The sequence below is a fragment of the Mustela erminea genome, chromosome 1, assembly GCF_009829155.1.
Source record: "Mustela erminea isolate mMusErm1 chromosome 1, mMusErm1.Pri, whole genome shotgun sequence".
In the NCBI taxonomy this organism is placed as follows: Eukaryota; Metazoa; Chordata; class Mammalia; order Carnivora; family Mustelidae; genus Mustela; species Mustela erminea.
The window spans coordinates 65,102,584-65,124,048 of NC_045614.1; the positions used below are offsets into that span (position 1 = coordinate 65,102,584).

The 21,465-nt window shown below is 42.4% G+C and overlaps 1 protein-coding gene across 18 annotated transcripts in view; it reads right to left on the reverse strand.

Annotated features, from left to right (window-relative positions):
• ARPP21 (cAMP regulated phosphoprotein 21) overlaps positions 1 to 21,465 on the reverse strand; it is a 153,399-nt gene that overhangs the window by 38,401 nt on the left and 93,533 nt on the right. For 16 of the 18 annotated variants that reach the window (XM_032360057.1, XM_032359848.1, XM_032360374.1 and 13 more), the window contains 4 exons: positions 18,090 to 18,271; positions 17,099 to 17,203; positions 15,909 to 16,169; positions 11,425 to 11,551 (listed from right to left, as the gene is read on the reverse strand). In XM_032360057.1, coding sequence (XP_032215948.1) covers positions 11,425 to 11,551; positions 15,909 to 16,169; positions 17,099 to 17,203; positions 18,090 to 18,271 — 675 coding nt within the window. The remainder of the gene's footprint in view (positions 1 to 11,424; positions 11,552 to 15,908; positions 16,170 to 17,098; positions 17,204 to 18,089; positions 18,272 to 21,465) is intronic. The other 2 variants (XM_032360448.1, XM_032360513.1) reach the window with 1 other exon arrangement.

The following is a 21,465-nucleotide window of genomic DNA, read 5'->3' on the forward strand; positions in this document are numbered from 1 at the left end:
GAGAAGTGCAATGGTGCTGGACTTAATACAAAAATAAAAATAAAACACAAGAGTAAGAGCATCTGGGAGAACGTTAAAAATTCAATTATAATGAGTCTCTAGGTGCCTTCAAGAGAACAGGGAGGGAATCAGGAAGAAGAGGTCAGTAGGCAACTAGGGATCGGTGGCAATCCTTGAAGGGCATCAAAACCAGCACGGTGGCCAGGGACGGTAGAAGGCAACTGGGAATAGCACCTGGGAGAGACCACAGAGGCAAGCCCGGGGCAGCTTCAGGGATTTGGACGAGAGCTGAAGTGTGAAGGCTGGAGCATAGCTGACATGCTCTTCCAATGAACAGACGTGCAGAAATGCCTGCACCATGGAATCATGCTGTAACCGCTGAATCAATTAGTGACCCTAGTTGTAAGCATGTGACCCCTCCCCCACGACCTGGCACTAAGAGGGTGTGTGAGTCATGGTGTTTCTTCTAGAATGTTACTAGTTCTCCTAGGCTCACAAAATCCTATAGCCTTCCTGGGTTATAGAGATTGCTGCTCTGAACTACGATGTTTATGAAACATTCCCATGGACCCAAAAGCCCATGGCATTTCAGGGCTGGAGTGGGTGATTAGAGTCTGTTCCTTTGCTGATGATCTGAAGGAGCAAATTTAAACACCGTCCAGAAGCCTGACAATTTTCCTGTGGGCACCACCGCGTCACTGAATTTGGGAAACAAAAAATAAAAATAACATTCTTCAAGATGCTCTTTACTTTTGTATCACTACGAATTTCCAAGTTTGAAGTCACCAACGCTGAGTGTAACTTTATGCTGGCTCTAAGGACAGCAAGGTGGAGAGGAGACGGTTTAGAGCTCTGGATGCTCTCTTTTCAGAAGGATGGGAAAAACCCAGCATATTTTTCTCAATCATTGAATCATGAATATCTCCAGAGGGATGAGGTGTTCTATCTTGTAATGGAAAAGAGTGTGTGGAATGGAAAGAAATAAGTTTAATAAATTAAAATGAGAAGAAATGCAGACAACTAAAACATGGTATGAGGATCACCCAGAGTTTAGAGTGAAAAGCATGTTTATTATAAGGAGGAAGAAAGAAAGAAAGAAGGAGAAAAAGAAAGAAAGAAAGAAAGAAAGAAAGAAAGAAAGAAAAAAGAAAAGAAGGAAGGAAAGAAGGAAGGAAGGAAAGAAGGAAGAAAACCGAGAGAGAGAGAGAGAGAGATCCAGAGATTAAAGATAGAAAGTAAATAAATGAGAAGATAGATTTGGAAATGGGGAAGAAATGAATACCATGAAGAACTAAAGCAACAAAGTGCTTCCAAAGAAAGGAGGGGCTAAAAAATAAGGCAATTTGTAGATGAAGGCAAAGCTCACTGCAGAAATTAACAAGAAACTGGCAACAAATTAACAAGAAAGTAAAGGAAGAGAAAATTGAAAGGATGGGCCAAGACTGCATGCGCTACAAAATATCCTAACTTCTCTTCCTTTAGTTCAGTGAAACTATCAGGTAAACCTGACCAGCTGAAACTAGTAGTTTGGGTTCTTACCATTTTCCTAGACTTCATAGTCTTTCTTAGGAAAGCTGTACAGGAATGTTAGAATTTGGGGGGGAAACCCCACAATTTACGTGCTTTTTATTTTGCCACCTTTTTTTCCTTGTCATCTCTAAACCAAAAATTTATTTTTTTCTAACAAACTACTGCTTCCACTTTTGGCTGCATAATACAAAAAATATAAAAGATAATGCTATGATCTTACTCCCTGTCTTTGCAGAAAAGCAGAAATCCGAAGCACACCAGTAGTGCTTAACTGCATAACAAATGAGTACGTAAACACCAAAAGGTACATAAAATGCAAAGTGCCAAAGCAGCTCTTAGAAACATGCTGAATAAATCCCTTTTACTATAACCTCCTAGGGGACGGAGGGTACCTGGCCATCTATACTGTTTTGGTTACCTATACGGCTTTCAAACCTAAAAATAGCACGATTCTTATTTTGCTCCTAGTAACGTTAACCTTTCTCATAACCTCAGCTTAATACTTCTCATTTCCATTTCTGTAAATGGAATAATTAGACCAATTAATGAAAGAAACACATGAACATTTCCATAGAAACCTTTTCCAGACTCATTTTTTCAGAACAGCATGTTCCACAAGGATTTATCCATGTGATTTCCACTGATGTTAACAGAAATCAGACAATTAAGTCCTCGTGCAACTCTTTGATAATCGACCCGCTCTGCTTTTAGTAACATAATAATACAGACACCCAGGGTACGAATGTCTTCCTCAAGTGGTCAAGTGTAACAATTTCTGCATTGCTTCTCTGAGTGGTTATTGGTTATACATTTTTAAAAATGTATTTAAAAATATATAAGGCTTTAAGCTTTAAAATACATATAAATTATACGTAGGATAACTAGACAAATATTTTTTAAAACCATTAAGTTTGGAGAAGGCTATTTGAGATTAAGAAAGAAAATCCCACTGTCTAGAAATTAATGTGTCTTATTGGTCACACTGGTATCCCAAATTCTTTCTTTAGCTCTGATGGTCCTTCATCCCATCTTCATCCATACCCAAGGGGAAGAAAGTCAAGGGGAGGAATACCATAAGAACAAAGAAAGAGAAGGGCTTTTTCAAAGATAAAACTCTCAGTTGCATTGACATTGCTTAATAAGTCAAGCTAAAAATGCAGGATTCACTGTCAACTTTACACAAGTGCTCTGGTTAAATAAATTTATAGACTACATTAATGTACATTTTGCCCCATCCCAAATGTGTTTCAGAACAACATTAAAGAGACAATAATCTTTTTTCCTACTAGGAGATGTTGTTATGAACAATATTCTATCACAACAAAAATAGTACTACTACAAGAAGCAAAAAGCTAAACATATCACTGTTTATTGAACTTCCATGCAGGCCTATCAGGAAAGGAGCTGTGGTTTTGGTCTATTTTCAAATACACATGTGTCACAGATAATGACATCTTTCTGCCAGAGATGCCACCGAATCCATTCCTTTGTTAAACACTCGAAAGGGAGCTAAGTGATTGAAGAAAGGAGCTGCCTTGAACAGAGGGTCCTATGAGCAAGTTTCAGGGACTGGGTCTTCCCTGCCATCTGAACAGTTTTAAAACTAATCAGTTGAAATGAGTGTTGATGGGAACATTATTTCTTTAAATTTATAAAAACTCCTAAATTGCTAAGCATACACAAATCCAAACATACTATCCCCCTGCAAGCAGCCCAAGGGTCTCTGACCTATTCCTTGGGCAAATGTCTGACCTTTCAAAAATGTGTGTATTTGTTTGTTGCTATGGATTGGTTTGTTGCGCTGTTTCTCTATCTGATTTTAAAACACTGAGCTACAGTTTGGTTCTTATTCGTGTTTGAGATGAACAACTGAGAGGTTTCCGTTTAGCCTTCTCAATCTTCACACACTCTCTTCTCTCTCTCTCTTTCTCCCTCTCTTTCTCTCTCCCAAATTCACATACCCCGACACATATAGCCACTTAACCCTCCGCATTCATGATAACTTGAAAAGAAGTACACACATTATTCATTCTTTCAACACTTCTGAGTGCCTGCTGTGTTGTGCAAGCATGTTATATTTATTTTCTATCTCAAAATTTGGATCTGTAAACATTAATGCACTAATCCTAAATACTAGCTATAATTTGTAAGAGTCATATACTAACTATGAAGTATTTAATCCTTGCCTAAAGTATAAATAGTGTCAAATCAAAGAGTGAATGTGGGTAGGTTCTTTCCCTTTGCAACAGCTTACATACAGGCCAGCCATGATTAAAAGTTTGCTATCTATGACATTGCTCTCCAGATGGTGGACCATTAGTATTGGCATCCCCTGGGAGTGTGCTCGGAATGCAGAATCTCAGGACTCACTCCAAAACTACTGAGGTAAAAAAATGCATTTGATCAAGATCCTTGTTGGTATATATGCTCATTAAAGTTTAGGGAGCACTGACCACAGTAACGCTCCCTTAAACATGCTCAACGGGGAAGGGCTGAGAATGGCATTTACAAGCTCTTCTCAGGAATCCAGAGAGGCATGGAAAAATCCAATGGCCTGTTATATAGCTAGCATTTCTGACAGGCTGAACCCTGCTATTCTACAAGCCTTCAGTGAAGAACTCCCTGCACACCAAAGGTTTTCTGCCTATGGAGAAAGGAGGTTTGAATCAATGCAATCTATATCCTAAAGGTCAGAGTGTCCCTAAAGATTTCCTAGAATAGGTTGTTATCCTATCATCAGTTAGCAAAATAAAACAAACAAGATCTACATTCCCTGACCTGGTTTTCTCCTCCCTCAGTGTACTTCTCTATGATCTTTGTTTACAAATTTTAATTTTGTTTTAATTTATTGCAGACGTTCTTTATCTGTATCCGTCATTCTTCTCTCTCATCAACTGGACAGCAGGAAGGCTATTGCAGAGTTTGTTTCCTGATTCTCTAACAGGACAGAGAAAAAATGATACTGTGAGAGGTGTGGAAGCTCCAATTTCCACCTTAGGAAGGGGGAGGGGTGATAACATGTTTCCCAAGTTTTCTGGATATTGTTTTACTCCCGTTTGCACGCTCTCCACATAATGTGCCCGTGGTACTAAGTTCAAATATCCAAAGGCAGAATCTCACAAGTCAGAATTGGTCACACTGAGCAAGCCTGCTGGGTTTCTGAAACTGATGTTTGTCACTGAATCTGTAAAGACTGAGGTACTAGAAGCCCCCTCTCCCCACCCTTTCTGGCTCTGAGGAGAAAGATGCCACACCAGGCAGGAGGCTGACCTTCCTCGGTTTCCTCATTTAACCAAACTAAGCATTTAAATTCTGTCTCTACTATTCATACCTCAGGATGGCTGTTTAGCAGAGTGTAAGAGAGAATCCAAGTGAGGGTGATGTTAAATATAAGTGAAAGAGTGAATCAAGCGACTCAAACAATTTTCAAGACCTCTGTCACTGTCTCCTGCAAGGATTCCAACTCTGCTTTGCCAGGCGGTTTGGCTCATCATTTAACCAACCCAGAGTCCTGACAGGACTGGAGCAGAAGTAAACTAAGGATGCTTAAGAAATCCCCCCAAAGCTGCCTGGGCTTTTGCAATATGATGCATTATTTAAGATTTCTAAGCTGTAATATGAAAAGTAAAACATTTTTATGGAAATTGCTCTATGAAACTGGTTTTTACCCAAAATGAAGCACTCAGCAGATGGTTGGGAGTGGGGAGGGGGCCAGGAAAAGGATTTAAAAAGCAGAGGTAAGTGGCATCTCCAGAGTTTTCAGAATCTACACCAAAGGCTGTTCTGCAGTTATAAATGCAGTATAAACAAAGCATTGTGCCACCCCCCACCCTTTCCTGCTCTGCTCTGCCACCTTCTATCTTTCTATTGCTCTACTTCAAGGACATTTAAGAATTCAGATTCTCCTGCAGCACTGTTGGGCTGCCTGTTTTAAACAGCAATCTACATTATTCTTCTACCTAAACCTAAAGAGATATCACTGTCATTAAGCAAAGTACGGGAAGCCTGGCAAGTGAGGGATGTAGGCAACAGTGTCTGGGAATAGCTGACCAAAACCTCCTTGGTCATAGGCCCTTACCTTCCAGACTATTTTTATGGATTACTGTCACCTCTTTCTAGGGAATCAAGCATATATTAAGTATTTGAGGGGGAAAAAAGAAAGAAAAACAACAAATGATAACACGCTTCGAATAACTTCGAAGGCTCCCCCGCATCCTTAGACTTCAGGGAAACTGAGGGTAACGTTGGCCTTAAGATTCAGGTCAGGACTGTAGGAAGTCTTATAACTGGAGTTGTGAATATCACCTCTCAGCCACAGATAGAACCAGTAAGCAGAAGATCAGCAAAAATGCAGAAGATTTGAACAACAAAATAAACTGACAGGATTTTAATTGACATATCTAGAAACATTTCCATCAAATAACAGCAGAGCACCCAATTGTTTTCAAGAGCTTATGGAGCATTCAGCAAGTTAGACCATATCCTGGTCCATAAAACCAACCTCAACAATCTTCTAAGAGTTAAAATCATACAGAGTATGTTCTTTGACTGCAACAGAATCAGTCTAGAATCAATCACAGAAATACATCAGGGAAATCTCCAAACACTTGTGTATTAAACAAAACACCTCTAACTAATCCACAGATCAAGGAGGAAATCTCACAAAAAATTACACACACACACACACACACACACACACACACACGAATGAAAATGGAAAAGGAAATAAAACACATAAAAATATGTGCCACATTGTTAAAGAAAGGCTATGGAGAAAACCTATAGCTCTATGTATGTTCTCATTAGAAAAGAGAAAAAGTCCTGCATCAATAATCTCACTTCCTACCTCAAGAAACTATATAGAGTAAAACAAAATAAAGCTAATGTGTGCAGAAGGAAGAAAATAAAAAAGAAAAGAACAGAAATCAATGAAATCAAAGCAATAAAACAATAGAGAAAATAAATGAGACAAAGTGGTAGTTCCTTGAAAAGATCAATAAAATTGATAAACCTAGCAAGACTTACAAAACTGAGAAGGGAGAACTTAAAAATCACCAATAGGAAGAAAAAAACAGGATATCCCAACATATCCTGCAGCCATTCAAAGGATAATAAAGAAATACCACTGATAACTTTTTATTGACAAGTCCAACAACTTAGAAGAAATGAGCCAATTCCTCAATGACCACAAAGGACCAAAACTCAGCAAAGATGAGACCCATCATCTGAATACTTTTTTAACTATAACAATGTCATAATTAAAGGCTCTAGGAATTATATTCATGTAAAAAGTAAAAATAATGCTTCTGAAAATCTCTAGGCCAGACAGGGTCATTGGAGGATTCTATCAAACATTTAATTCAGCACCATTTTTATAGAATTCCTTCCAAAAAAACAGAAGAGGAGGGAACACTCCAACTCATTTTATGAGGCCATCAGTATTCCGATACCAAAACCAGGATTTATTCATCCCCACATGCCCACTTATGAAAGCATATAGGACTTCACAAGCCCATTTTTGTGGCTTTTAGAACATGTGCAAGATTGCGGAGAGAGGGGAATAAAGCTACACATATTTCTTTTTTAATTGAACTGAAAAGGGAATTTGGAGTTGGATAGAAGATTCAAGACAAATTCTTTTATTTTTTTTTCTTTCTTTCTCCTTTTCAATATGTGATCTGCACGTAGATGTCTCAGCTGAGCTCTTGTCATGTACTGTTCGTGACAAGCTCTGCAAAGGAATATGAAAGTCTGTGGGGGGTCGGGAGCCCAAGTCCAGAGTCCCCCATTTGTTCTGCTATTAGTCAACGTGCATACTTAGATAATTAATTAGATGCTAGCTGCCTCTGTGACAGGGGCCTGCGGGCTTAGTTTCCCTGTGCTCGTTTCTCTAGATCAACCATGACGGTAAAGAAAGGCACATTAGTAACTAGGTTTATGTGATTATGATAAACTGATTAAATGTGCAGGTTTAAAACCAGGCAAGTCTGGGTGCTTCTCCCAGTCTGATCAGCCCTGGCACACAGAGGGACTTATTTCTGAACACGAGTACTCACAGTTACTATTTCCCATATAAATTTGTGGTGGGGATGAAACAACGCAATGTTTGTAAACACTTAACATAGCAACCAGCCACTTAGAGTCTTAACTGATGGTGGCTATAATTACTACTAACAAGTTTGTGGCCTTAAAAATGTCTTTCGAGGTGCCTGGGTGGCTCAGTCGGTATCTGCCTGTGGTTCAGGTCATGCTGTCAAGGCCCTGGGGTGGAGCCCCATGTTGGACTCCCTGCTCAGTGGGGAGTCTGCTTCTCCTTCCCTTCTGTCCTGTTCATGCGCTCTCTCAAATAAGTAAATAAAATCTTTAAAAACAAATAAACAGAAAAAAGTTTTTTAAACCAGAATAAAAAACCATAGCAACATAGGTATTAACTAAACACAATATGGTAACTGACTGCTAAGTAAACTGAAAAGATGATGAAACGAAAGCTTGCTCACCGGCACTCCATTTCAGTATTTGACCCCCGGGGAAAAACCCATTCCCATTGCAAGTGAGGTGCGACAACCTCACTTACAATTCTTCCAGGGCTGGAAGGCTTTCAACACCACAGTCTTTTTAGCTCGAACCTGGTAACTACCTTTCTGTACAGCTTCAGGTCTTCAACAATGCTCTCGTAAAGAAAAGTATCTTCCTTCACTACTGGGGTTACCTGATGATGTTAAATTGACAACATATTTTTCCCCATTAGAGACACTTCTGTATTGATGGCTTTTACTTTCCCTGGATATGTAGCTTCAAAATCCAAATACCATGTTTAAATCAATCACTTAAGTCCTCCAAAATTTCTGAACATTAACGACCCTTGTTTGTAACCCCCACCAGTGACGCCTCCTTCTAGAGGCTGAGCACCTCTATCACCTGTTGGCAACGTCGAATGCAAAAAATCACCAGGAGGAAGAATTTACATCCCCCTATTGGGCCTCAGGGTGGCCTATTTAGCCAGTTGCAGACTATGCAATTTCCTTTATAAAAACCCAGTGTGTGTAGTTTTCAGGCCTAGGAAAGATGTCGTGACTTACAGAGATTTCAATTTGGTCAAGAATATGGGACAAAGAAGAAATGTTTTCATGACCATTAAATAAAGATTAAGAACAATGCCAAGAAGCAAACGAGGATTCAACTCTCATTTGTTTATAACTGAGGCAAATTGGCTCCGCACTAATGTCTAACCCCTTGATGCAGGCCAGGAGAAGGTGGGAGAAGGTCTGGTCCCAGAGAGTCAGGATGTCACTGCGGAATGGGGCCTCCCACCCCTGGTCCTGAGATCACTTTACAGATAGCGAGGGCCTATCTTCCAGCTCCTCCAGGAACTGCAGCTCCCCCAAAGAACCTCTGCGTCCCTTTGGGAAGTCTCTCTTAGTGAGACACAGCAAGTGCCCTCCTAGCTGTAGTTACATACTGTCCCGGAGCCTTGGCATGAGCTGGATGGCCTGGATTTTATTAGCAGAGGTAATTCTTAGTAAGGTCTTCCCAAGCCTTCAGCAAATTCAACACCATGGTGGAAACTGCATTGAGATTGGGTGTGGTGGTCTCAAAAGTCTCATGTATATGTCTATGCTGTCACTTCCAGGGGGATATCATTCGCACATCATTTCCTTTTTCTCTTCTCCCCAGTTCCCACAGACCACCTCAACTCCACTCATCTCTTTGATACCCGAAGCACTTCTATTTTGAGGGAAAAATTCTATTCTACTACTTTAAAATGCACCCTTCTAATGATGGTGTCATTACCTTGCCTTGGGGGTGGCATTTCCATGGTGATGTGGGAGCATGAGACAAGTCAATGTCTGCAGGCTGCCATTAGATGTAGTTGGGGCCAGTTAGGTCTCTGTGAGATGGGGGGAGGTTCTGCACCCCTAAATTCTCCCAAAATGTTTTTAAAAAGATGAAAAATATCACAGCATTCTTGCTAATATTGAAATGCATCAGTGAAGACAGTGGAGAGGCATTAGGGGGAGACTGGGGCTTGTCCTGAGTCTCCATCTGTTGCCCAGTGAACGTGTTCATCCAACTGTCTCAGCCCTCACACAGATCTGGAGTTTTCAGGTTTTAGTAGGTTCCAGAATGTTTGTAACCACATGCCTGCATAGGAACTATATACTCCACCACAAGTCTGAAATAACTCTTTAGGAAACTGTCAAATAATGGCAGTAAGCTAAAATTTGGTCAATCAGTATCATTCGATAGCTGCATCTTTTTTCTACAGGCATTGGTAACCAAAAGGGAAACTTCGCAGTAGCCTCTGGACCAGTAGCTAGGAAATCATAAATTAACTCTCTGACAAACATTAGCAGGAGGAATGCAAGCAGTCCTTTAATATATATCTAAACTGACAGAATAGCTACCACCACATGATAGAGATAATAACATTTTCCAACAATCAGAGAAAATATTACCAAACTCTTTAGTTAAAATAACTGATCACTTAAAACCCTTTTGTGTTGGGACCCCTGGGGGCTCCGTCAGGTAAGTGCCTGCCTTTGGCTCAGGTCATGTTCTCAGGGTGCTGGGATCGAGTTTTGCATCAGGCTGTCTGCTCAGTAGGGAGTCTGCTTCTCCCTCTTCCCCCCTTTTTTCCTTTCTCTCCCTCTCTCCAATAAAGAAATGAAATCTTTAAGAAAAGTAAAAAATCAACTTTTCGTGTTCTTATTACTATAAAAATGTACAATCAGTTCAGAGGTCAATGTTTATTTTCCCCCCCAAACTATTGCAGTGTTGAAACAACAGTAGGTTTGGCTGGCAGTTATGTATTTCTCTAATTCTTCTCCCACAGACTTTAAATAGGTCATGAGATGAACCAAAGGCCACATACCCATCTGCAGTACAGAGGAATTGACTCATTTCTCCAATCTGACACCCTAGTCTCAGGGTGTCTGTTATTCATGTAAACCCTTGGCCAGGACTGTGCGTTTTGTCCACTAATAAAAATTGCACATCTACCGTATATGCCACATATCCTGTACATATCACATATGCATATACATAGAATCAGCATAGAACTCAGATCGTGGAATAGTCAATGAGGAGGCAGTGGGAGCGCAGCTGTCACACACAACCTACTTACGGAAGGCGGGGTCTCCCAGGCGGGCAGTCTTCAGCATGGCAATGAGCCATTTCTCCTGCAGAGTGGTCAGCAGGAAGGACACAAGCCTCTCCCTAGCACAAGTCACTCAGCCCTGCTGGGTTCCTGCTGCTCTCTGGGCACCGGCATGCCATTAGGAGTGTGACACAGTAGGGAAAGAGACCGGTTCACTGTGAGACCTGCTACTCACTCTCGTACAGTGTATCGGCCCCCCTTCCCACTGCACAGTGGCTGCCAAGCTCTGGGCGGGAGGCGTGTGGCCCTTGAGAAAGTGAGCCATGGAGTCAAGAGTTCCACTGGGGACACAGGCTGCAGTGTCTAGGGCCTTCTTCTAAAGACAGTACTTTTTAGGATAGTACGGAGACAACCTAATTGGGTCCCTTAACCTTGGGAACAGGGGAAGGATTTTCTTCAGGTTGAAAAGGGTGGGGGGGGAGGAAAGGTATGAACTAGGAAGATAAGGATGTGGTTGGCCCTCTGCTTTAAAAGAAATTAAGAAGATCCAAAAATAATTCATGGAGCCTGTATTGAGCATGCGTGTCTGGGGTGCTGGAGTGACGTGGGCTTCATCTTCTTGCACCTGTTACTTTTCCACACAGAGTTAATCCAACGCTCTGTTATCTTGTCTGGGTAAGGGAAATGCGGCAATTTAAATAGCCAAGCTTGGATATTCATCCAAAGAGGACAGCGGAGAGATTTACATGCAAAAATCCCTGGGTTAGAGGAGGACATGGGAAACACACCACAAGTACCTGCTTGCTGTGCTGCCTGGGACATCTGCTGAGCCCTCTGAGCACTGTACTGAACGGAGGCCAGGGGCCGGTACTGCTGTGTGGTTGAGGTAGGGTATTGACCAGATGGATAGTAATACACGGACATCTGTGGAAGAAAGAGAAAAGCCACAGGGAGTGAGAAATGTATACGAAGCAACCTTTTTTGATGCAAAATATGTATGGTCATCTCATGACATACTATAATCTTAGTAGACTGTAAAGTTGGCCAGCAAATGCTTCCACTGGGCCTATGTGTGTGTTCATGCTACCTTTTTCATGAAGACGTGAAATCTATTCCCCAAGCCCTTGAATCTGGGCTGGCTCTGTGACTCGCTTTGACCAATGCCATGGCCAAGCCAGATCCCTAAGACTTGCACTTCCGCTCACCCAGGACGAACAGCCAGCTGCCATCCGGCTGGAGAAAGAGGCCATGTGGAGAAGACAGGCACCCTGAGGGGGCAGGCTACGCTGACGTTCTAGGCATGGGAGTGAGGCCATCTTGGATGTTCCAGCTCCAGTCAAGCTGTCGGAGCCATGACCGTCCGAGGCAGAGCTGAACCAGCCCAGTTGAGTCCTGCGTTAGTCGCTGACCTAGCCCTGAACAACACAACGGTTGTTGTCTTAAAACACTGGATTTTGTGTCTTCAAAATGAAACAAAAGTGAATGAAACAGGGGTGCCTGGGAGGCTCAGGTGATTAAGCATCTGACTTCAGCTCAAGTCATGATCGAGCATCCTGGGATCAAGAGTCCCACATCCAGCTCCCTGTTCAGCAGGGAACCAGCTTCTCTTTCTGCCTCTCCACCTTGCCCCCTTGTGCTCTCACTCCCTCGCTCACTCTCTCTCAAAGAAACAAATAAATAAAGTCTTTTTTAAAAGGGGGGAGGCATGTAATAGTCATCTACAACAACAAAAAGTTTATAATAGTTTAAAATATTACGTCTAACTTGAATTGTTCTTCTAATGGAAACACAAGTGAGATGTGAAAGCTGCTAATCGCTAGCCTATAAGAAGCAGGGGTTGGAATTACAAAATATGGTCAAGTCTATCAAAGCACTTGGCAGAGTGATTAGCACAGCACCAGTATCCTAAAGAATTTACATTCCATCTGACAGAAGGAAATATGTTTAAAATAATGTTTATGCCATCTACTGTCACTTTCTAATGACTAGGAATGATTGAAAATACTCTAATTACTTCCAACAAGATTCCGATCAAAATGTCTTTTGATTTAAAAAGTCTTCCTTGGGGCACCTGGGTGGCTCAGTGGGTTAAGCCTCTGCCTTCGGCTTGGGTCATGATCCTGGGGTCCTGGGATCGAGCCCCGCATCAGGCTCTCTGCTTGGCAGGGAGCCTGCTTCTCTTCCTCTTTCTCTGCCTGCCTCTCTGCCTACTTGTGATCTCTGTCTGTCAAATAAATAAATAAATAATCTTTTTAAAAAAAGTTAAAAAAAAAATAATAATTCTTCCTTGCCTGCCTCAGTTCATTTATATTAAGGCTGCTCTCTTACTGATCTTGAATAATTTTTCATCTCTAGCCTTCTGACCATTCTTCTATCATCTTCTTGAAAGTGTAAATAGAGGTACACTAGGACCAGCCTACAAGTGCTATTCTCAAATACAAAGAATAAAATTACAAGCTACCTGTATTTGAGAACAGTGATTTTCATGAGTATTTCACTTTCTGATTTGATTATGTCAAATAAGAAACACTTTTTTAATTTCAATCTTGCTATTGAAACATATCTGTCATCTTTTCCTGACTTAGCATAACATAGAAACAAAAGATAACTTAGAATGTGTTGAGCTATGGTTTTGCAATTCCCTGAATTGTTATGAATTCTACTTCTGACTGGCAATATGGATATCCAAGGATAAGGGACTGAACGAGTCTTGAGAGAACACAGGTCAGTATTTGGCAACTAACTGATTGCACATTTTGTTTATGGTTATTTTTTTTCTTCCTGTTTCTCCCTTCCTTTGTAAGGAGTTTATAACAACAAAACCCCAAAGAACCCTAATGTAATGATGGATTTTAGTTACACTCTGGTAAATCATGAAGCTATTAAAGATTACTACCATTATACATTAGATGTTTCCTTAAATTAAGAACAAGAACAACTATTAAGGAATTTATTCATGAGCCTTTTATTTATTTCTATGTTCTTTAGGAAGAATAAGAGTTTGTTCCTTTTGGAAAATCTGTGACTTGATTCAGTGGACGCTCAGAAATAGGTTACCCAATCCTTGGTCTCTTCTCTCACATTCAATATGAAACATGAAATACCTTCAGGGACGAGGGACAGAGTTCAAACACTTCAAAATTTCCTGATGAACACTAATGGTTTGGATGAAAGCATAACCTCTTGAAGGAGAGTCTCAATTTTTAGCACTCAGTGGTCCTGTTTTGTTCTTGTTTTTTTCTCCCACCCTAACTTCTTTGACACCCTGCAGGCTGGGTTAGAGGTTTGATAACCTTCATCCAGTACCTCTCCCAGGCAGAGCACTGGCCATCTCTTAGCAATTCCAGCTTCCAATCATGAAGCAAATGGGACATGGGCACTGGGCTCATCATCATCTTCCCCCAGAGAGGAAGGTGCTGAGTGGGGCTAGAAGGAGTCTTCAAAGGATCCAAATACAAGGTTGGAAGGGAGAAATGAGTAAGCATAACTCCCAAAAGGAGAAAATGTATATTTCCAAGTATGTATATTTTAAAACACAGAGAACCAAAATATGAGTGAGGAGGTTAGGAGAGGCAAGAAATAAATGAGAAAAAGAAGCAGCCATATTAAAAAATATCTTCTCCCACCACCTTCTACAAGTCCATCTTTGCCTCGTCCATGTGTTTCTTGCTTCACCTTCTAGGCGGTGTTCAGAAAGCATACATGACACGGCAGACTTCATAGCTATTAAATAGGTTCACTTTCTGCATACATTTCATGCATTTCCATATGCCCATGGACTGTACCTCGAGTTCTTTTCATTGTCCCATAGTTGAGTAATCGTTTTAAAATGTTTACTAAATCGAAACTCACAATGACTTTTATATATATGATATATCTTGTACCTAAGAAGTTCATGCATGGCCAGACTGACCATGAACCGTGAACATCTGTTTGGTTTGGTTTTGTTTTTCTACTCTTCTCCCTTCTATTTCTAAGTCTTTTGAAGAAGGGATGAAAGTGTTTCTATTGCAGACATGCCAGGGTTTCTGAGTTGTCTTTGCTCCTGCAGCGCGTTAATACTGAAATTCATTAATCAAGGAAGGTTTTTTTTTTAATGTCTTTTAAAAAAAACTCTTCAATTAAATATTCTGCCAACTCTTTTCCTTGATAGCAGAAATGGGTAAGAATTCTGAGATGCAGTTTAGGACAAAAGAGCTACACTATTTTTCCCATTAATTAAACTTAAAGTATTTAATTCATTAACAAAATAATTAATATATTAATGAGGCCCTTTCTTCTGGAACTTAAAATTATTTTTTCACATCTCCTTAAATCCTACTGGTGAAGTGATACTGCAGAGAAGACAACTGAAGATGAACAATTAATTAATCATTCAAAGCAAAATGAACAACTGAATGAAAATCATTTCATGGTGAAGGGTTTTGCATGGCTTGAAAAGAAAATAATTTATTCAAGATGTTAAGGCAGTGAAACAAATAATACAGAGGTGACACCGTACTTTAAACAGCTCATCCAATGCAATATTTCTTAATTAGGATGGAATTTGCTTGGGATATGTGTGCCTTGAAAATGGACCAGAAAACGCCTCCGTGCATTTTACATCTTGACAGTAATCACTTGCAATATTCTGCAAGGGATACCCAGGAGAGCACCAGAGATGTTTGGTGGTGAACAGTAACAGATAATCAGTCTTTGAGAAGACAGTAAAAATCAGTGATCTGTGGTGTCTTACATGCTCAAGTCAATTAAATATGATTAATGACTACCTGTGAGAGCACACAGGAGCTCTGCTTCCCCCCGGGGAAAGGAAAGGACAGTGGACCTCCGCTTTAGCTTCCTCCTTTATATTCATAGAGGAGTTCCTGCCTGGGGCACCAGATTAGCTCCAGAAAATGCTTAAGGAAAGAATACACTTCGAGAGCTGAAAGTCCCCCAGAGGCCAGCTCATTGCTTCCTTCCTACTTTCCCTCTCTAGGGGCTCCAGTGAGGGAGGGAGTGCTCTCCTGTGCGGCTCCCATACCAGGAGTCTGGAAAATGGGACCCTCCCCCACTGTATCATGCGAAGCTGGGTCTGTTTCATTACACGTCCTTTCTGAGCCCCCACGGCTTTGCACAATGGCTGAGTAGGTCAGATTGGGTTCTGTAGGTGGGGAATATCAGTATGGACCAGAAAGAGCCACCCAGGTTGACCAGGTGATAATTCTGGGTGGAAATGTTGATGTCAGGATGCCGGACGAATAAGCTATAGATCACAGATGTGAGGACAAAGCCCACTCACCTGAGCAGGTGGAGGCTGTTGAACAAATCCCTGTGGAGAGGGAGGGGGCTGGAGGACTTGCTGGGAGATGGGAGGTCCAGAGCCTGAGAACCCTGCTGTAGGGAGCTGCTGGCCTGTAGAGGCAATGACGTAGCTCGGCTGCTGGGTTGGCTGTGCCATGAGGGACGGCGGGTAGACGGGACCAGGTGGAGGCTCAGGGGTCTCTCCTGAGGACTGCCGGCTCAGATTCATCTGGGTGAACTGTGTCGTCACGTCGTCTCTCTGCACAGAAACAAAGAGGAAATTGGCAAGAGCAACCTAGTCATGGGAGAGGCACACAGGGGCAGGCAGAGGCCACATGCTCATCACTGTGGGCAAAGGAGGGCATACAGATTGCAAACAATAACAGAAAGGAATTCTCTGTCCAGAACAATAAGAGAACATAACAAGGGAAACAGATTTTAATCCTCAGGAAGATCAGAGATGGCAAACAATTTGACCAAATCTCCGTCTTTCAATAGAAACAAATAATTATTTTTTTCACTAAGGGTTTGAGCTGCTCAGGAGGGTGCTGAAGCAAGGAAGGCTTGGTGCCCTTGGTCCTGAAAGGTCAGTGGGGCTTCCCAGAAATCTCTGCCTTCTGGAGAGAGGCAGAAGGGCTTGTATCACCATCACCCATGGCTGTGGCAGTGAGGGAACCATTATGGTGTCTTCACGTAGTGGAGAGTATTTTTCACTGGCATGGCCTGAAATTTAGGGACAATGTTCCTTCTCGTTGTCCAACAGGGCCTAGTACATTGAGGGAAAAGGAAGGGAGAGTGGGGGATCGGGGAGCTTGGGGAACCCCCCACCTCAGTAGCACAGAGTGACAACCACCTCAACTGACTTCCAGCTGTTTCCCAAGCCATCACACCAAGTTCATGTGTCTCTCTGTTTCTGACTTCGAACTCCCAGGACATTCAATCCCTGTTCAGTCAGTAAATTCTTAAAACGGTACCCGATTGCAGAAGCAGCAAACATGGGACAGATGACAGAATGGAAACCATTATTTTGAAGAGGGGCTGCAGTGTTCTGGAATGAGACCCTCACTCACGCCCCTTTACAGTCAGCCCAGGGCACCCATACAGCATCACACAGCCCTGCATGGGAAGGTAATAAAACTGGTGGACATGCTCTCCCGGGGGAAAGGTCGCACACATGAAATACGGTACCATGGGGAACTGCTGCGTTGCAGACACAGGCAGGAGATGCTGGGGAGGAAAAGAGACCGCTGGGTATTGCACGGACTGGGAGGAAGCTTGCAGCCCCTGTACCGACTGGAGGAAAGAAAAAGCTGGTCAGGTAACAGGGAAGCACTGGGAGCGGAAATCCCACAGGAAGTCCGGCTTATCGGAAGCAGACCACCTACACCATCCTACTGGTCGCCTCAGCTTAGTGCGCTCCACAGCCACCAACGGAAAGTCAATGCCAAGCAAAGCACAGCCAGCCAGCCTTGCAGGAGGCATGTTTGCTCAGAGTCAACACTGCCTTCAGAAGTCACTGCGATACTTTTGATGTCATTGTTGTTAGTCAAATCCACTGGATCTAAAGATATTGCCCAGGGACTGAAAGTAAGGGAAAAAATTACAAACGAGGTTCAGTCTGGCAACCTACTCAGAACACTATAGCCTTCTGTGGCTATTTCCGTGTGTTGCTCTAGGAAGGGAAGATCATTCTACATCTCTTGAAGAAGAGGTAGGCCACCTCAGAAGGAACTGAATTCTGTTCATCCGATTGATAAAGCATTCAGTACTACCCCTTTGTGGACAGGAGCACTCGGTCTGTGTTGGGAATGAGTGATCAAGATGAAAGGAATGCCTCGTTGAGGTTGTGGGTTCCGTCTCCAAGACAGTCTCTGTGATGCCTAAGAATAGCATCTAGACCTAAGAGAAAACTTGGCATTCATTTTCCCTAGCACAGTGTGCTCACCACACAAGTTGCTGGGTGGGGTCTTCGTGTCTATCTAAACTGAAGGATCCAAACGAAATCTTACCAACCTGCTATCAAGGGCTCTGGGGCTGCCAGGTCTTATTTATGAGTGGGTAGAAGTGGCCCCAATGAAAAAATGTCACCTCTCTCTCTTAGGTGCCACTTGCTGTTCTGAGGACTTTGCAGCCCCTGTCTTAGAACACCTCCCCTCCCTGCCTTCCCACCAGCTCCTACCTGAGTGACCAGCGGGCCTGCCATATGGGGCTGCGGTGGCTGCACCTGCTGCTGGGGCTGAGGAGAAGGCTGTTGTGGCGGCGGCTGCTGGGACGGCGCCATCATCGCCCCTCGCAGGGGCTGCTGGCTGGTGGGGGGGTTGTATATTGCAGGGGTTCCGTCAGGATTCACAAAGGGCTGGCCTGCAATGGAATTGCAGCTGGGTTCAGGTGATCTTCTCAGTCTCTGCTTTAGCACAAAGAACCACACTGATAGATATGCAACAAATAACCTGAGGTAAAGGGGCAGGGTGGTGGAGATCTAGGACACCAGAACCTTTGCTGTCATGAAGGCTTTCCCGTTGATGACCTGTCCAGCTAAGCTAGCTAACAATGTGAGCCCACAGCAGTTTAAGAAGAAACAAATAAACCCACTGCCTTCAGAGAGATTTGCTAAAGCCAAGAACATCTGTGTACAGTGGCGCCCAGTGAAGAAGCCTGTGGAGAAGCAATCTTCGCGAAGCCGCGTGTTTGCTGCCTGCACCTCACTGTTATCAGCAAGCTAACATACACTGGGAGATAGGGCTGCTTCCCCTTTACAGAATTCCTGCTACACTGGGTTACACGTTATTTACCAATACATTTGCTTTGCTTCCACCAGCCTTGTCACCAGCTCAGAATGGTGATCAGTTCAACCGACAGATACACAACAGAACCGATCACATCCACACCCTCGCTTCTCTAGACAGACACGGCAGGGAGCACGCAGGGGTTCTGGTTTTAAAGATGATGCATAATAAAAGCTTCACAGCATCATCTCCTGATGGTGAAGCAAATATACATTGTTTTGCCTTTTGAAATAACGGCACGGCTCACTACTATTATTACTATTATTAGAGGAGTATTTTATGGTTTGCAAAATGGTATCATTGGATCCCCAGCATGACTCTGGGAGGAAGGAGAGTATCATCTCCCTGTGTTGTAGGGGAAACAATGAAGGCCCAGCAGAAAGGTTATAGGAAAAAAGGAGCAGAAGGAGCCCAGAGGGAAGAGAGGGAAAGAGGAGAGAAAAGTAGGAGAACCAATCATGGTCCAGTGTGGCAAGCACGGGGACAGGCACATTACACACACTGTCTGCTCTTCAATGACCCCACAGACAAGTAATCTCATTCCACTTTAGAGACAAAAGGATCAGGGCCCTCATGGACCAAGCAACTCACTCAGAATGGCCAAAGCAGCACGTGAGAGTCAGGGAATGGCCCTGGTCAGAATGAGTCCCTTCACTTCCCATCACACCAAGTAACTTCAGTGCAGTAACCAAATTTCCATAATGTGTGCATGCTAAATGAGGGGATGATGACAACAATCCAATCATAATCACAAATCATTAACACGTGAGAAGTCAGGAGGGGTGGGGGCCATGATTTAAGGTGGAATCACACCCAGGCCTGGCAGGTAAAGCATGCAAAAAATCAGAATGTTCTGATTCTTATTCAGGGGATGTCAGAGGCGGCTTGCTAAACTCTCAAGCACATATTTGAAAGCCTCCCCTTACGTAGTTTGGGTATGTGGGGGTCGCAAGAACACTGTTATCCAGCATAGGCAGCATGGGATGGCTGAAGAATGCAGCCCTTTTCATTAATAATATATATGAAAAATAACAGAAGACCATCAGTGATGTGAGGAAAATTAGCAACAAAACAGAACAGGTCAGAGAGTGAAAATAAAAAAAAACTGACCCAAGTGAAACAGCGTTCTAGTGGGAAAAAATATATGCTATCCAACAAGAACAGACTGCTATAAAACGGGGGATAATTAGCTAATACACACCGAGTGAAAGAAACCAGTCCCCAAAGGGCGGCTATTAGGGAAATGTGCATCTGCATTTCTAATACATTCAAGGTCAGGCAGAACTTAATGGTAATGAAAGTCAGAGGAGTAGGACCACTCAGGGGGGCAAGAGGGAGGCTCCCGGGAGACTAGTCATGTCCTGTGTCTCCTTCCAGGTAGTTTTTGCACAGGTGTTCACACATTCAAATACCTGCCAAGGCTATAGGCCGGGTACGTGGGTTTTACAAAATAGGGTGAGAAAATATTTTAGAATCAGTTTGGAAGGCAAACAGTGAGATTGTGGCTCCCAGGACTTGGTTTCAGCCCTATCAAGAACTGAAATGGGAGTTTGGTGTGCCTATATACACAAATACACTTGTGTGTGTGCAACGTGAAACCCTTAAATGCTGCATATTCATGAACTAAGGAAGTTCTGACAACAGTTTCATAACCAATCACAATGGGCCATGATGGAAAAAGCAAATGTGCCAGAATTATGTCACAGAACAATGACTAAATTTAGAGGTATTTTAAAAAAATGTTAATGTTCTTCATAGGCACTTGTTTTCCTATCACTGTCATTTAATTTTAGCTACATTTGTTTTAAATACTTTTTTCTTTTTTCAAAAATAACTTTCTTCTGGATTTAAAATCTGCAGCCCATTTTTTTTTCTCCCCAAAGCCTCAATTTGGAAAAAATGAAAAGAAATGGTTCAATTTCCAAAACTCTATCAGCCCATTTTTTTTTGTATTACACAAAGAGGAAAATTTTATATACCTAGCATTTAAAAAAATCTTCACAGCAACTTCATAAGAAACCATTTAAAATCAGTCTCATTCCGTGTACACACACACACACACACACACACACACAGAGATGGAAAAAATAAAATGATCTTTATTATATTTTCTATGACTTCCAATTTACCCCAGTGAGAACTAAGGTAGCATAAAAAATGAACCATAAATAAGGTAAAAAGCATAACCATAAATTATTCAGATGTCCTTTTTGATAAATTTGAGATCCTCTGTGTGAAATATTACTAATGTGCTATGAATAAGGCAAAAGAAACGTTTCCAAATAATTGCATATGAAAAGTACTCAGAACTCCTTTGGGTAGAAAGAGATGGCAGGTTCTTCTGGAAGAGAAGAGAGAAGAGAAGACTGCTTTTATGGTCACAAATGAGAAGCAGAAAGATGTGAGAGAATGAAACAAGTAAGATGGCCACCAGGGAAGGGAAGAGACACCATTTCCTAAGAGAGTCAGGACAGGCGACTGTTGGTTTTCAAATCAGGCAACAATGGCCTCTCTGGATGCTGCCATTTCTGCCAATCCAGAAGCAATTACAACTGGATACAGGCAATTAGTTTGAATGACAGCTGCTGAAGACCGAAGGGTAAAGAAAGACTGTTGGCCCCTAGGACTATCCAGCTTAGAACAGGTTTTCATGTCCAGAACTGTGAGAGCCTGCCCAGCAGGCGCAGCATGTGTGTTGGCACCTGTAAAGGGTTCAGGCAAGCCGGGCTGCCACGAACTGGCCAAGTGCTCATTCCCCTCGATACATGG